At 43.0% G+C, this 16,982-nt stretch overlaps 1 protein-coding gene across 2 annotated transcripts in view; it reads left to right on the plus strand.

Moving 5' to 3' along the window:
* EVA1A (eva-1 homolog A, regulator of programmed cell death) overlaps positions 1-16,982 on the plus strand; it is a 204,635-nt gene that overhangs the window by 56,975 nt on the left and 130,678 nt on the right. For both annotated transcript variants that reach the window (XM_063150943.1, XM_063150944.1), the window contains exon 3: positions 9,590-9,713. In XM_063150943.1, coding sequence (XP_063007013.1) covers positions 9,590-9,713 — 124 coding nt within the window. The remainder of the gene's footprint in view (positions 1-9,589; positions 9,714-16,982) is intronic.

Raw genomic sequence — 16,982 nt, forward strand, 5'->3', positions numbered from 1 at the left:
TTGTCTCTGTGTATTGTCCCAAGAGCACATGTGACGTCAGCAAATCAAAGGATTACTTGGAAGGTGCCAGTGTTACTCAACTGTCAGTGGGAGCAACTAAAATTAGCAACATGAGTTGGCTGATGTTGTTGAGATGAATAGGGTCTGCTCCTGGGTGTTGAAGCAAGCACAAGTTTTTCCAAGTGCCAGATTTGGGACTGTGAAAACTTTTGGGCAAAGCTCTCAGTTATCCAGTGTGTTTATGGCTTAGAATCAATAATAACTCATAATAAAAAATTATAGCAGACTAGATTAATGAACCTACAGGGTTAGTGAGTAATTTCTTTTATAATTTGGCTAAAGGCCAGAGTTTTCCACATCACTTCTCCCCCTTGCATCCAGGGTTTTTAAGAGACATTTACAGCATTTTTTAAAAAGTTGATGTGAGTGCTTTGGCTTCCAAACACCAGTGGTAAGTTCTCAAGAATTTGGACAAGGTTGGTGTTTGGCTGTAGTGTAACCCTTAGGCTGACAGATTTGAAGTTGCTCTCATGACACTTCCACTGCACAACAAGGGACTGAGTTGTAGTATGGGAGGATGTGGTCCTTATCAGTGGAAGGTTTTCCCAGATATGATAACAAAAGTTCATAATGAAACAGATGAGAGGCAGTTGTGTTGTTTAGGTGGGAGAACACAGAGAGAAAGCTTTGACAGAGGCTAGCCTTCACTGCTTTTATTGATTTGCTGAAAAATTTACTTGCAACATTTCATTTAGCAAGGTGATTGATAGCTATGAGCATCGCCTGAACCCTTGTGGGTGAGTGGCACACTTAAGGCATCTGGAAGAACTTGAGAAGAAGGAAGATATTACCCTAGGGTTTCCATTTCATGGTTTTATGTGTAGGAGGGATTGAAAATAAATCCTTACCTGCCTCTCTTAGCATTTTATGTCCTCAGACCTGTTCCCCATTAGCTTTGCCTTCAATACTTAGGTGCCTTGTAATTCCCAATCCCTGTTTATCAGAGTGAGAATTGTGTTCCCTGTAGGTAGTCCTGCAGTAGATCCCTTGTGCAGTACATTTCTTACATGATGATGACCAGAACACTTATTAACCCATTTTGGGGGATGCAGATGTGCTGGGAAAGCAGCTGACATTCTCTCTTCTGCCACAAATTTCTTGGGACACCTTTGGCAAGTTCCTGAGCCTTTTTGGAGGAGACTCACAGCCTCTTTGGTGCCCCCAAATGTGGCTTTGATCCTTCCATGTGTTGTGGTTGCCCAGGGTAGGATGAGTCCAAATGCCAGAGATGAATCTCATCTTCTCTCTCAGTTCTGGAGGGGATGAGGCCTCTCTGAGGGGTAAGCCAGGAACTCCACAAGCTGAATGGCAAGCTGCCTGCAGCTCACTGGTAGGAAATGCATGTGTGTTGGAAAATTGGAAAGCTGTAGACAAGGAAATTGTGTGTATTTTTGTGGTTTTGCAACTCAGATATATGGCTGCTACAGGCAGGACCAATTGTGTGTATATTCTGCTTGTCAGTAATTGAAAAAGTCAGCCAAACCAAACCCTTCATAACTAAGTATATAAAATCACTGTGTCTAATCAAAGCCATGACTGTATAAATCTGCTGCTTCTCTGGAGAGCAGTCTGGAGGGAGTGAGGAGCATTTATTAACTGTGCCCTGCAAACACTAGCTGTGCATGTAAACTCCTGTTTACAATCTCTCTCCACTGTAAATGTCCAGTTCAGATATTGTTTCTTTGTTAAAAAGGGAAAAGAAGGAGTTGATTACACTGAGAGAACCACTGCTAATTCATCTTTATGTGATTGGCTGCCAGGATTCCTTGCTTTAGTCACTTGTTTTGTTTGCAGACTACCTGGGAGAGTGTGGATGAGACATTAGGGCAGTGACCCAGTGACCCCAGACTACACATTTCTGTTGTTCTAACACTGTAATGTCAGATTCAGTGGGAGCTTTCCAAATGCACAAAGAATTTGGACATTCATAGAATCACCACCGACTCATAGAACGGTCTGAGTTGGAAGGGATCCTAAAGATTGTCTTGTTCTAAGCCCCTGCCATGTGCAGAGACACCTTCCACTAGATCAGGTTGCCCAAAGCCCCATCCAATCTGGCCTTGAACATTTCCAGGGATGGGACAGCCAGAACTGGTCAGTCTGTTCCAGTGCCTCACCACGCTCCGAGTAAAGAATTTCTTCTTGGTATCTAATCTAAATTTACCCTTCTTCACCTCAAGGCTTTTCCCCCTTGTTGTATGACTGCACACCCTTCTTGTAAGCCTCTTGTAAGCCCCCTTTATGTACTGGAAGGCTGAATTCTGGATCAGTATTTCTGATGCCACTTGTTTTCAGCAATGAAACACTTGAGGTCTGTATGGAAGAATGTATAATGGTTGGCTAAAATTATTGCTTATTACCAGAAAACTATATTACACTTTACAGCTGATTATCTGCAATTTTCTCGTTTTGATAAATTGGCAGAAAATAAAACCACAGCTTATTTGTAAGGAAAACAGAAAACCCTGGAGAGCCACTTAATTTGTTGTGCTTCTGCCCCCTGATATTTACCGAACACATTGAGGGCTAACTTCTCTCTCCATTTGCACAGATACTGAAATCAGCAGATAGATGCTCTTCCAAGGGCAATATTTTGCTGTGTCACTTGTTTCCCCAGGAGGAGCTGTGCATAGAAGGTGCTCTGGAGCTGAATCCTGACTCTCCTTAGAAAGACTAGCTAATCTGGGGAGGGCCTGTGGGCATGGCCTGTGCCCTGGGTCTCTTTCAACACTCTCCAGGACAACCAGACCTTGGTGACAAGGATCACTGGTGCTGCTGATGTGGTATTTCCTTTTGTCCTTTGGGTGAGAGACATGACACCTTTGCTGCCACCATCACCTGCTGTCGCTTCAGCAACCCTGCAAGAGGGAGCAGATTCCTTGCATGCTGACCCCAGGATTGCCTGAACTCTTCCTCTCTCTTTTTTTTTTTTTTTTTTTTGTCATTTTCATCCACCAGGAAGGTTTCTGTGAAACAAACAAACAAACAAACAAACAAAAAAGAAGAAATGAAAGGGAGCTGACCTCTTTGCTGGTGGAAAGATGAGACAAACTTTCCAGAGATGGCTCTCAAAGCTCAGGCCAGCTGTTGATCGCAAAAAGAGAGGGCTCATGTTGCTGTTTCCAAAGTGGATTTTGTTTTCCCCAGTTATTCTGGATTGAAGGTAAAATACAAAGTAAAAGAAACATTCCCAACTGCTCCAGCTTTCTTGGCAGGCCAAGGACCATGGCTCCTGACATGTCCAGTCACCAGATATTGCATGGTCCCACTGATGTCACAGCCCTAAGTGGCCTCAACAGGAATAAAAAAGGGCCCTTTCTCATGACTTTGAACATCTAGAAGATGATGATGGTCAGGGGGAAAGAAGGAAGAAATTGGTAGAAAAGAAGAATAATGGTCATCAGTACCACTGGGAGGAGAACCCATTGTTGTATTGAATATTAGAATTCCACAGTTTCTAGGAATTTTGAACAAGGTTTCAGTCTCAAAAATGTCAAATGTCAGTGAACTAAAAAGCAGTGTGGGAAACTTTTTTAGACCACATGAATTACTTTGCAGAGGATGGTGAGCAGTGAGCTCAGGGTCCAGAAGAGTTTTCTGCACTGCCAAAGTTGCTGCTAAAAATCACAGAACCAGTGCTGTTTCATTCATGAATCTTGCCTAAGCTGAAATAGAACTCTCTGGCAAGTGGCTCCTCCAGCTAGTTATTTGCAAGTAGAACTGCTGGATGCAGAGGTCACAGACAATCTCTAAATTGCTATGTCTGTGAAATCTTTGGCATGACTGAAGTAGCTCATCAGAGCAGAGTGATTATGTCCTTGAAGGAGTAGAGGCACTGGAGGCAGAGGTGGCCAGTGCAGCCTGTCTCCCTGATGAGGCAGGACTGCTCCCCAGGGTGTAAGCCTCCTAATGCTTTGTTTACTCTAAATTTAAACTTTCCAAGTCATGGGGCTTCCATCATTGCCACTAAGACCCTGCTTGACAGTGTAATGGTTTGCTCCCAGGGGGTTTTTTTTCCACTTTGTGTTTTAAGCTTTCCCTTTCTTTAATCTCATGACTTTTGGTTATGCATCCTTTTGTATTTCTTCAGCTTAGACCTCCTCTCCCTTTGAAGTTGACCCTGCATACAGATTAAGTTTCCTACTGTTAGGAAATGTAGGTAATGTTAATTAGGTGATATTTGTAATGCAGCTTTTATCAGGCCCTTCTATTTGGTGGAGATGTTGCTGCTCTTTGTGAATTGCTGTTTCTGGGCTCTTTCAAGGCCCTAACAGAGGAGCACTGGTGAATCCTGCTGTTGTTTTAACATCCCAGCCCACTGCTATGTGCTCTACTGTCCTGCTGGCATCTACTACTCCCATAGCAGAGCTGGTGACAGGGAATGCATGCCTAGTTTTCAGTCCTTTATTTCACAGTCTGGTATGTTTTTGTGACTGACCAAACATGTGGGCATAGTTTCCTCCTGCTGACTCTGCTGTGAGCCAGCAAAGTCCATGGGAGAGTGTTAAGAGATAGTAGAGCACTAAAACCTGCTATAGATCAAGATTCAGGGCCTCTGATCTCTTCTTCAAGTGATGCACAGATGGAATACAGTAATTTGGGCAAAGCTGAACTAGTTTCTAGTGGAGCAGGCTGGGAAGGTGGCTCAGTGAAGCCATAGGCAGGTCACCTGCACCTCATCAACATGGATTTCACTTCCTTATGTAGTCTGTGCTTCCCTGTTGCTGATTCTTGGAAAATCTTCTTCCTCCATGGACTTCAGTAATTTGCATGAATGGAGATGAATGTTCAGTGTTCAGCAACAGGACTGTAAATAAGTTTTCAACTTGAAAGCACTAAGTTTATAGCATGCTTTAAAGTATTGCCAGTGTTTAAGGGTACATAAAAGAGTATCAAAATTCAAATGAAATGTGACATGAAGCCATTATGAATGTATTGTGCTGTAGGGAGAGTTCATGATAACCTGTTTGTTGTATTTATTTCCCATTGCAAAAACTCTGAAGGTGCACCAATATAAGTGTTGGTGCAACTCCACCATAATGTCCATGCCTGGACTGAATTTCACCTAAAAATACTTAAAATTACTGGTATCTTCTTGCACAAGTTTCTTAACAGAGCTATATGCATCTTCCTTTGACTGCACATGGTTCTGATACATTCATGCAGCTTGCTCTGTGAGTTACTCTCCCCAGCAACACACAATTTGAGCAATTATTTAGTAGGGCTCCTCTGTGTAATTTCATGCATGACTGACATGCCCTGCAGTCATCCTTATGGTCCTTTGAAGATGGAGGCTGTACAGAGAGCAGCCCTGTGGCAAAGCCCTCGTTCCCATTGAGTTTCACCATTGGCTTCTATGGGCCCAAAGTTACACCCTAAGTGTGTTGGATCTCTGAGCTGCTCTGAGGGACCAAGAACTGAGATAAGTTTAATTGCCTTGGGTGTTAAGCTCAGTTGTGGTTTATTTTAAGCATGCAGGGGAAGCACTTCTTGAAGAATGATTTGAAGAGACAGGCTAAAAACGAGCACACCCCTGGGAATGGCTGGGGATGGCCTCCTTGCAGAGCTCACATCCAGCTCCTCATTTAAAAGGTTGTTATCTAATGAGCACAAGCAATTACTTAGCTAATGAGCACAACAAAATGAGCACGAGAATGCAGTTTCGTCTGCAGTGGCTACTTGAAAGACATGATTTTGAGCTTGAGGCTGCCCTTGCTTTAAGACCCAGGTCACTGCAGGGAGATTAATCCAGGGCACAAATCACAGGGGTTAGATTAGTGTTTGTTTTACTTGAATTCACTTTTCTTGCTCTCTTATCTCCTCTAAATCTTGCAGCTTCTTAGCTCAGTCATGAACCAGGGAGTGGAATGGGTTTAAACAGCCACAGCTTCCCTCCTGAGCACTGGCTGTCAGCCCTCAGGCCTGATTTACCACTGTAATGCAATTATAAAATGGCACAGTGCAATTAATGTGTCTTCCCTCCTCTTTCATGCCAGACAGGAATTCCTGAATTCCTCCTCCACCTTCCTCAGTTGGAGTGATTGTTATAATATAATCTAAACTGAGGTGACTTTATTTGGCTTTAGTCAGGGATCCACCAGACTTGGAGACATGTGGAGCTGGTTGTACTTCCCAGCTAGGGCCAGTTCTGTGAGCCTATTGCGGTTTCTGTGCAAGTCCAGATTATTTGTGGGCCTCTTTCTGGCTGGTTTTGTGGTTGTGTTTTCCCACCTTTTCAGCTGACAGTGACAACCAGAATAACAAGGAAAACATGGAATGAATTGCCCACATTTTCCCATCCATTTAGCAAAAGCCATGTGAGCTCAAGACATTCCCTCACTACCAAGTGAGCTCTCAGCTTTCCTGGTATCAGTCTACCTGATCATCTGCAAATGCTTCAGAAAAAACATCAAACATCTGCCAGAACTCTGATACTGCCTAGATGTATGATTTTTGAGAGTGAGGCCAGAAAGCCAAGGTCTTGGCTTCTGGTAAACACCAGAACCTCTGGACCTGCAGGGAACTGTACCTTTGGGGGGTCATCTGGTCACACTTGTTCTGCATGGTGTTTAAGAAGATGCTGGTACATAGCACATACTGATGAAAGCAGTGGGAAAGAAAATTTCTGTGCATGCAAGGATAGGTAAAGTTATATGTGCAAGTTTTTAAGTTAACATTAAGACTGGTGTAACAACATTTTTAAAAAATTTTAAGCAAGGAAATGCACCATCAAGTAGAGGTAATTTTCCCTGCATTTTTTTCCTGATGTATTTCACTGAGGATTGAACATATATATTTTTTAATTTTACCTTTTATGGATATGTTTCATTATGCATAAGACATTACTCAAACTGTGTGCAGGAAATCAGAAATCTGAATGATTTTTTTAGATTTTCAGGAAAAAATGTTGCCCTTTGGGGGAGGTAAAATAGCATTACATGAATGAAAAGGAAATATTGATTTCTTTCCCCCCATGAAACTTTTCAGAGTCATGGCTTTTGTCAAATTAAATTGGAACTGTAGCTAAACACTATAACAAATTAGTAAATGGCATATTGAGACCTAAGAAAACTTCACTTTTTTATCTGCTTTCACAATGGCAGAGATGACTTTTGCTCCTTAATTTAGTTAGAATTTTCTCCCTAGGGCTTTTTTTTTTTGCTGCCCCCTGGTTTCACTTATGTGGAATACAAGGAATAAGCAAGAGCTGCCACAAGTTAGAGCAGAGCCAAGACAAAGTGGCACTGCCTGAAGGCTGCCCATGTCTGTGGTTCTCTGAGGTCAGTGAATTGTTGTCTTTGTTCCTGATGCTGAGTCTGAGAATAGATGAACAAATGTTGCAGAGGTGTCTTACCGGAGGTTTCAAAGTTGTTTTCTTGTTGGCCTACCTCAGTCTTTCTGAAATCCAGGGAGGTTTTCCAACTGGTTTTAACAGCACCCATGACACAATGCTGAAGTTTCTTGAAATGCCCACCTGTCTGCTGTGAACAGGTTTGTAGTTCAAAACCCAAGTCTGATGCCTTTGAGGGGAGAAAGCTTCCCTAGAGGGAAAGGAAACATTTGGGATCCTGCTTCTTTTCCCTTACTCAATATTTTTAGTTTTACTTGTATATAAGCATGGCTGTCCAGTACCAGAAAATCTTTTCAGGTGCACAATGATTTGGAGAGAATTTCTCTCAATATGTGTAGCCCTCCAGAATTGTTTCAGTTTTTCTTTGCTTTTTTGAGATGAAAAGAGTTATCTGTGCTGGAACCATTGCTTAAATTCCTTTGCAACTCACTGGATTTTGCATTAAATTAAATTTCACATGCTGAGTGAGCAGCCAACCCTTATGAGCCTAGAGGAAAGAATGTGCTCTTTCTATGCATTTTAATGTGATGGTCAAGCTGGGGCTAATGCTCCCAGGCACCTCCTTCAGTGTTCACCTCACCATCCTAAATCCTGTATTTTTAAATGAAATGCCTGCATTTTATTACCTTTGTAAGTAGAAAACAACAGCATATGTTCTCTGCCTGCTAGAAAAGGCCTGGATTGTTTTGGTTTGAACTTTAAAATAAAGGTCAGACTTGAGGCAGGCATGAATTCTTGCATGTGTCAGCCCAAAAGGTGAAAGCTGTAGGAAGTTATGAGCAACTGCAAATGAGGCAGCTTCAAATTGCACTTGAAACTGGAACAGCTGTTGTTCAAAGCATGACATTCAGAGTTATAATGCTAAAGATTCTATATATTACATTCAGGGAGAACTCAAAAATAGAAAGTACTCACTGAAGCAGAGAGAAAATTGGTTTGGGTGGCACATGGTTGAGAAGGAACAGCCTTTATATTAATGGCACATGGAGAAGATTGTGGGAAAGCCCAAATATCGAGAAGGGTATAAGAACAGTGAACAGAGAGAAGACAAAAGAGACCAGGGGAGCCTAGGGGAATTTCTGAGGAAGGATTTTCCAGTGCCTCCTTGCAAGTGAAATTAATTGTTTTGGGGCTGGAATTCACAGCTCTGTATCACAGGGACTTAACGAGGCTGGTGGATTACCTCGCTCTGTGGTCTCAAAATGCTCTGACAGGTTCATGTGTGTCAGGCAAACATTATGGTAATTTTAGTGCTTTAGGGGCTCTACAGGAGTACATAAATACCACCTTAGCCATCCAGCTGAATTTAAAACTTAATTACTGCCCCACTCAATATTATTCTCCCCCCCTACCACTGCTTTAGAGGATCAGAGGGTTAAAAGAAATCATTAATCTTCCTTAATGAAGCTATTTTCTAGCAGGAGACAGAATGTCTTGCCCCTGAGGATTCTGAGATGGAGTTTTTGTGAGAGTTATGAATGAGGGAGTGGGGAGCAAGTGCTAGAGGAAAAGCATAAAAGGGGGTAGGACCCAAAATGCCAGTAGTGGGAGAAGCCCCTGCCTCACAGTCCCTTCCTGACTTTAGCTAAAAGAATGTAATAATCATGGGGGAAGAGGAATGAGCCCTATTAAAAACTGTCTAAATTGGCTGTATAACAGTGTTCCCACCACAACTACTAATTATTGGAATACCAGCAATTTATATATCTATATATTTACCAGCTTTTATATAACTGAGACAAGAGCTGTCTTGAAATTGTGTATCTCCAGAGAAATCTAAAGCAGATTGGTGGTGGCAGAGTTCAGGTCTTTACTTTTAACTGTCAAGGTGGATCCATGTCCTCAAAGCTGCTTTTCCTGGGATTATACTGTTTTATATTATGATTAAATAGCATGCAAGTGTTTCAAAATCTCTGGGACCATCCCAGTGCAAATCCTTCCTTTTGCACCCAAGCAAGGGGATGAAAACCTGCTCTCTAAACAGTGCAAGGAGCACTGAATCTGTGGCTCCTGTGGCACCCGCTGTGTCGGGCACCATCACCTGCCTCCTGCCAGGGCTGGTTGTGGAGGCAGGGACGGCCTTCTCTTTCTGCAGGTTGTGTCTGTTTGATGTTCCCTTTAGCGGGGACACTGAAGTGCTTTTGTTTCTCTGTTTCTGGTGCCTATCCCCGGCTGCAGAAGATGCTGGATGAGTGCCAGGACAGGCGGAGCTGCCAGTTCCTCGTCAACAGCCGGCTCTTTGGGACGGACCCCTGCCCCGGGACTGGCAAGTACCTCCTTGTGTGGTACAAGTGCAGGCCAAGTAAGTATTTCTCTATCAAATCACTTTGCTCTGTTGAGACCAAAGCATTTTTGTACTTAATGCTCACCAGACAGCCCTTCTAGGACTTCTTGTTCCCTTCTGACCGGTCCGGCCTTTTGCCTCCACCCGGTCACACGTAGGATGGCCTTGGGATAGCCCGCGCTCCAAAGGATGAGTGCACTCTTCAGATTTTTCGGTCTTCAATATTGTTTATTGTTTCTTATCTACAAAGTTGTCTCCCAGCCTGACAGAGGTCTGACCAGCAAGGCAGCCAAGGGCACACTGACCTCCCATTGGGCAGTCGTCTATTTTTATACTAAAAACTACGTACAATATATTTACCTTTACCTTCCAATACCTTTTACCCTTATTAACAAGTTCACATTTGACATGAACCAATCCCAAAGTGCCAACATCACCACCAAAGATGGATGACAGGAAGAAGAAAGAAGAAGGACAAGACATGCCCTAATTCCTCCATCTTGTCTCCTACAACCCCCCTGTACCAAAATCCCAAAACCTGTATTTTCACCCTGTGAATAATTAATTCTTACACCACTTATCCCCAAGTGATTCTCTTGTCCTCATACAGGTGGCACATCTCGTGCAGGGTCAAAATCCAACCACCAAGCACTTCTGGCAACATTCCAGGATTTCCAAGCCCCCCAGGGGTTATCTTGGCAACTCTGGACATCAGGAGTGATGTGCTGAGTTCCCACACCCTTCCACCTCTAATTTCAGTGTAGATAACTCCCAGTGTGGAGCATTTCCCTTTCCCCCTCACTTGCTGCCTTGCTGGGATGCTCCAGCTCGGCCTCCTTCCTGCTTGCCAGCTGCCTGAGTTTCTGCAGGTGGCAGTGCCAGCCTTTGCCAGTGTTCAGCTCATGCCGTCAGTGCTGGCTGGGCTCCTCCTGATCCCACCTGCAGCTGCCCTCCTGTCCTGGTGAGTAGAGGGACAGCTGTCCCCTCTCTGCTGGCTGCTCCAGGGGCAGTGGGAGTTCCTTGTCTGGCCCTCAGAGCTGGGTGTCTCAGCAGGCCCTGGTGGAGGTGTTGGTGTGACAGGAACCTCACCTGCCCATGCCATGCCAAAAGCCAACTTTTAATTGCTCCCAGATCAGGCTGGGAAATGTTACCTTGTCTTTTGCATGATCTCATTAGCTGTGTTTAAATTAAATAGGGCTGGATACTGGGAGTGCAATCATGTGCTGCAGAGGAGTGAGCCCAGAGCAGCTTTGGCTCAGGACACCCAACACCCTCTTGGCCAATTCCTGGCCCCAGCAGGGGAGTTAGCACAGCCTAGACACCATTCTCCATCAGGGTTTTAGAAGCAGATACATTGTTTTGGAGACTGATCAGGTTTGATGTGAACAAACTGCCCACTGATGTCAGCTGGAGAACAGTACCCATTTCTATTTAAGCACAGGTCTGATGAGGAGCATCTGAGGAAGCTGGGGGTGTTTGACCTGGAAAAAGGAGGCTCAGGAAGGACCTTATCACTGTACAACCACCTGAAAGGAGGTTGTACCAAGGTGGGGGTCAGCCTCTTCTTCCAAGTAACAAATTATATGACAAGAAAAAACGGCCTCAAGATGCACTAGGGGAGGTTTAGGTAGGATCTAAAAACGGGAAAAATCTCTTTACTGAGCAGTGGTCAAGCATTGGAACAAGTTGCCTTGTTCCACTCTTCCAAGGGAAGTGGTGGAATCACTGTGGTTGGGAAGTATTCAAAAGTGTGTAGATGTGGTGCTTAGGGACATGATTTAATAGTGGACTTGGCAGTGCTGAGTTAATAGGACTTGGTGATCTTACAGATCTTGTTCAACCTTAATGATTCTATGAATTAACTGGTTATGACAATTAATCTGGACATGGCATTTCAGACCAGCCTCAAGATTTTTAGATGACATTACTAACATGGCCTCAGCATTACAGCAGCAGTATTTTTGGGAAAGAATCAAAAACCAGGAAAGTTTTCACAGTAGAGAAAAACAGATCTGACTTCAGAAAAGGTTTAAAAAAAAGCAGAAACATTCAGACTGCCAGCAGCAGCACAGAAGAAGACTTTTTGCCCCAGCAGGAAAAAACCTGTGCTAATGAAGTGAAGGGGTCTGGCCAGATCTGTGTGGAATTCAAATCAGAAGTAGGTAATGAAGCATCTGCATTTGTTGTGGGATTTTCATGGGTGATTGTAATATCCCTTGTTGGGTGAGAAATGCATCTCTTTGAGAGGGGTGTTCTGACAAGTCCTCCTGAACCTGCAGGGTTTGTATCAAAGCTCACTTGAAAAATTTGACTATTGAGGCCTGTGCTGAACTTCTGAAGGTACTTCAGGACCCATCTGTGCATTAATATTTATGGCCTGGCATTCTTTGCTAATTACAGATACAGTAGTAAAGTAGTAAAGTCAGTGTGTAGAGTAGGTGACTTTCCTGAAAGAGAGCAGGGGAAGCTGCTTGAAAATATTTCCCCAAGACATTTTTCGGGCAGCTCAAATTTTGCAGAGTGAAACAGGATAATCTGACAGAAATTATTGTTTCTTAGTGATTGGGCAAACTATTAATCAGAACCCCTTAGATTACTAACAGTGTTTGAAATATGTGAGAATTAGCCCAGATATACCAGGTCATAGTCAGCCTTTCCCTGGTGATTCAAAATGTTGATTTTGAGTCTCACAAACAGTATCTAGTGCTGTTGGGAGTTCAATAAGCCTTTCCACCTATCTATAGGGAGAAAGCTAATGAGGGGACTGAGGAATGATGCATCCATAAAATGTGAAATACAGGACAATAAGAAATTTGGGTGGACTTTTTTTTGGGTTATTGAGTGTTGTTTATGAGCTGTAAGTAAATATATGCTTAAGAGCTGAACCCCAAGACTGTGGTCCTGTGAAGTTCTGAGCTGTTCCAGAAAATGTGAACACACAGAGCTGTAATCAAAGAGTCCTTGTGAAGAGCTCACTTCCTTGCACAGGATTTGATCATAAATTTAGCAAAAGAAAAATATAATTTCTTGGGTTCTGTTTCTGATTTTGTCTTTCTTGACAGCAGACATAGGAGAAATACTTTAATAAGAAGATATTTAAGGTCTGAATTTTCTTGAATTAATATTGATATCTATTTCTTTTTGTTGCTTATTGAGGGAGCCTGTTATGATTATGTCACTGAAGTAGGTGTTTTGGTTAAGCACCTACCTAGGAAAAATGAGTGTGAGAGAAGTGGCCTGCAGATTTCAGACAGGCCATCTTTAATATTAAATAAGGATACCCAAGTTCTTCTATTGTCAGAGTCATGCTGAAGCCTCAGAAGGCCTCTGAACAGAGGTAGTTATCCAAAGAGAAAGACTTCCTTGAAAGAAAGCAAAACTGAAGTTAGTGGCATTTGCTTGTACCTTTGCTGAGGGATTAAGAGATGGTGCAGTCATCCCCTGGAGCCACTGTCACTGCAGCTTTGTCTCCCTGACACTCCCCTGCACTTGAAATCGAGTGGTTCCGATGCTCGGTGCTCTGTGGGGGTCATGCACAAGGCAAGGTGCTATTTTGGTTTCTCATGGGCAGAATTTCAAGGAGATGGAGGACAGTAAATCAAGCTGAAACTGAAAGACAAAGATTTTTCAGATGGTGGGGCTCTGGGGGGCAGGGCAATGAGGGGATGTCTCCTGTACTCATCCCTCAGAGACTGCTCTTGCTGGAAGCAGGGAAAACTTGTGCAGAGGCGTTGCAGCTCACCTCCTCTAGAAATTAAAAGAAATAATTCAGAGAAGTGCATGCTTAACTAGAAGCAGTGAGAAAGGAATTTGCTTGTGTGTTTTTTTGGGAAGCCTTGTGCTATTCATGATCTCCTATGATCCAATAGATGGACCTGGGATCTAATGGACACTCATATTGCATGTTCAGGACTTGAAGTGTCAGCAGTTTGGCAGTCCTGTGAATTCTCTGTGCCTGTAAATAAATAAATACACTATATGTGTGTACTTTTAATTTTAAAGTTTAGGATGTGTAAGGAGATCAGAAATGATCAATAAAATACTCTGTTCTGTCTCAGTTTTGGGCAAAGGAGATTTACTTACAACTACTAAGTGTCTTGAGAGCCAAGGTCCATCAGAGTGTAGAGAAGCTTAGATTTCATTTTCAGCTGACGTGGTGGTGTTCAATCAAAGTTTGGAATTGATGATCTTGGTCTCTTCTAACCTCAATGATTCTATGGTTTATTTTATTTTTCTGTACCATGTGTGCCTTGGGTCAGAGGAACAGTACAGGTCTCAGCAGAGCACAGCTTGTGCTTCTTCCCTTGGAGGTGCTTCTGCAATTCCTCCTGCTGTCCACAGCCTCAGCAGAGCCCCTGCAGGCTCCCTGCAACTCAGGGTGGGCATGCGCTGCTGCAGCACTGAAACCTGGAATTGTTCTCTCCTAGTGTAGGTTTAGTTTGGAATTTAGCACTGGCCAGAGATGGTTTCCAGTGGGAAGTCTGGGTTATGGGCACCTTGTTTTAGAAGCTAAAAAAGTTGATGAGAATGATGGTCCCACAACAGTGGGCCTCAGTGCCAGGGAATGGGCACATCCAATTTATCAGGGCCAATGTATCCTGAGATCCGCATCCAAAGTGCATTGAAGCCTAGGATCAAACCCTGAACACACAGGGGAATTAAATCTCCAGGGTACCTTTCAGGATCATTAAAAAATTGCACATAAATCCAATTATTTCCCAGGTAACATGCTGATTTGATTTAGACTCATTAAGTGTAATTACCGGGTGGGCTGCAGGAACAGATAATTAGAGGGAATTGACATACTATTTAATTGGACTAACATGAATTCCCTCTAACTGAAATCTGGATTCACCAATATTATTCAAACAATTCAGTGTTTGTTCATCCCCCTCACTTCAGAGACAGAGAACCGTGTAAGATCGTGTGTTATTGTAAGCTAGGAAATATTTGCTCTGTGTGCCAGACTTTCTGGAGGGGCTCTGTGATCTAATCCTGGCTGGGAACAGGATCTGTGGGGCTGCCCAAGTCATGCTGAAGAAATAACTTCACCTCTCTGCACCCCAGCAATACCACTGCAGCTGATTTTATTTGGTTTGGTTGCTGCTCTGGGCTATTGCACCAGCAGAGATCCATCTGCCCCTGCGCAGCAGCTCTTTGCCCGTTGTGGCTTTTTGGTTGTTTGGTTATTTTTTGGCTTTGCTGTTTCAAAAGTGTCAATGCTTCTGAACAAAGTGGGGACATAAATGTTTTCCCGGCTCTGCAGAGGGAATACTTAGGGTGAGATGTGCTGTCAGAGTGGCCATTTCAGGCAGTGCTGTCAAGAAATGGGATGGCTCCTACCTTATTTCTTTTACTTACTCCATGAGATCTCCACATAGTGCCTTTCTTTTGTGTCCTCCTTTGCCATTGCCACACTGTTCTGGATGGAATGATTCCTTCTCAGCTCTGAAGAGCCTAAAGCTGCAGCTTCCTATAAAATGCTACAGTGATATTTTCCCATTTTTCTCTTGGGCAGTTACTACTTCAGCTTATGACTTCAAGGATTCTGGGAGGGATAATCTACATCCTTTTTTAAAAAAAATTATTTTTATTTCATTTAAAAATGCTGAGTGAAGGAGCTGGATGTGATAATTGAAGGGTGGTGAATATGAAGCTCCTCTTAATCATCCCAGTGATGTAACAAAGTGTAAATCCAAACTTTGCTGCTCTACATTTATTCACAAATGTAAGCCTGAAGTCTTTGAAGTTCCAGAAAGCCTGGATTGTGACCTAGGCTCAAATTTCAGCTCAAATCCTTCTGTAACAATACAAAAACTTATTTGGGAGGGGAACATCAAGGCTCTGAGAAATGTATTTGGGAAGGAAACGTTTGCTGGCAAAGGGTGAAGTGCCAAAAATTTGCAAGGAGTTAGGAGGAGGAAAGGGGGTGAGGGAGATCACATTATCCTGGTTTGGAACCTGTAGTTCTGATTTATTGGAAAATCTTTGAGCTGAGAATTGACTGGACACATGTTTTGAGGAGAGCAGACTTTAATTCTCTTCACCATAGATTTGATAAAATGTAAGATAAAAATGTAAGAAGCCCGGTTAATTCTTGTGAGAAGTCAATGACTTTTTCAAACACAGGAATGACCATCCTTACTCAGACAACTTTATTTTTCTTAACAGCCCTAAGCAGCTTTAACTAGAAAGTGAATGAATTTAAAAAACAATTAGGAATTAATCCATTTAGATCACCTTCTGATAAAAGTGCCATCTTCAAATTTCTGCTCTCTATCATACAGTGACAGCACTGCCATTCTGTGTCCCAGAAGTGTGTGCCCTTTGGTGAAGATGTGCCAGGGCAAACAGCAGAATGCCATCAGTGTTGCCAGAGCTATTCCAACTGTCAAGGAATGGTGAAGAGTCCTGCTCCTTGTTGTGATTTCATGTCTTTTGGTGAAATGGTCAGGTCTGCTCATCAGATTTCAGCTGAATTGGCTGAAAAGTATAGAAAGGACATTTTGGAAGGATCACCTAGGCGTGCAGTGAGTGCCTTTTGTTCAGCTTTTAATTTTCCTACAGCCCATTCCTTCAGTATTGAATCTTGTATGGGCTTTGCCCTTGGCTTTGCTTGGCTGGGGATTGCATATTTCTGTTAAATTCAGTGAACACAGCCTGAAAAGCCACATCTCATCACACATCCTCAAGGCTTGCATTCCCTAGACAGAATTTGTAAAATGCTGTGAGAAGAGCACAAGGCTATAGAAAGTACAGAGGTTTTGTGGAAGTTTAAGATGAGAGCAAAGAAGGACCTAAATGTATTCCTGGTTGCTTTAATGCTGGTGATTGATTTTAGTGCTGGAATAGATTGGTAATTCAGTGGTCATCAACCCTCTCAGAAAAGCATTAATCTCCTTCATCAGACAGGTTTATTGGTGGCAAGAGAAGTTCACTGTATTGTTTGCTGCATTGCTTTTTGGTGGGCCAGGCTTCCCAAAGCAGCGTGATGGAGTTGAGGATGTTTAATGGGCACATCCCCCTGGCCCAGCCACTGAGGCAAGAGAAAGAGCCTTTTGCCTCCTGCATTCACCAGCTCTCTCTTGCTTATTATCTGTATTATTTCTAAATAAGGTGATGCAGGGAGTGGAAATTTATAAGGGCAATAAAACCTTAGGCAGCAACCACTGTGGTGATGAAAAGGTGTAAATAAAGGAATGTTGTAAATAACAGAGGTCAGATCTATCAGCCCACAGTTGTGGCCAGAGAAATGCTAATGCTAATGATTAATACTGTTTTAAGCTG

This window comes from Melospiza melodia, chromosome 3 (assembly GCF_035770615.1).
Source record: "Melospiza melodia melodia isolate bMelMel2 chromosome 3, bMelMel2.pri, whole genome shotgun sequence".
Taxonomy (NCBI): domain Eukaryota; kingdom Metazoa; phylum Chordata; class Aves; order Passeriformes; family Passerellidae; genus Melospiza; species Melospiza melodia.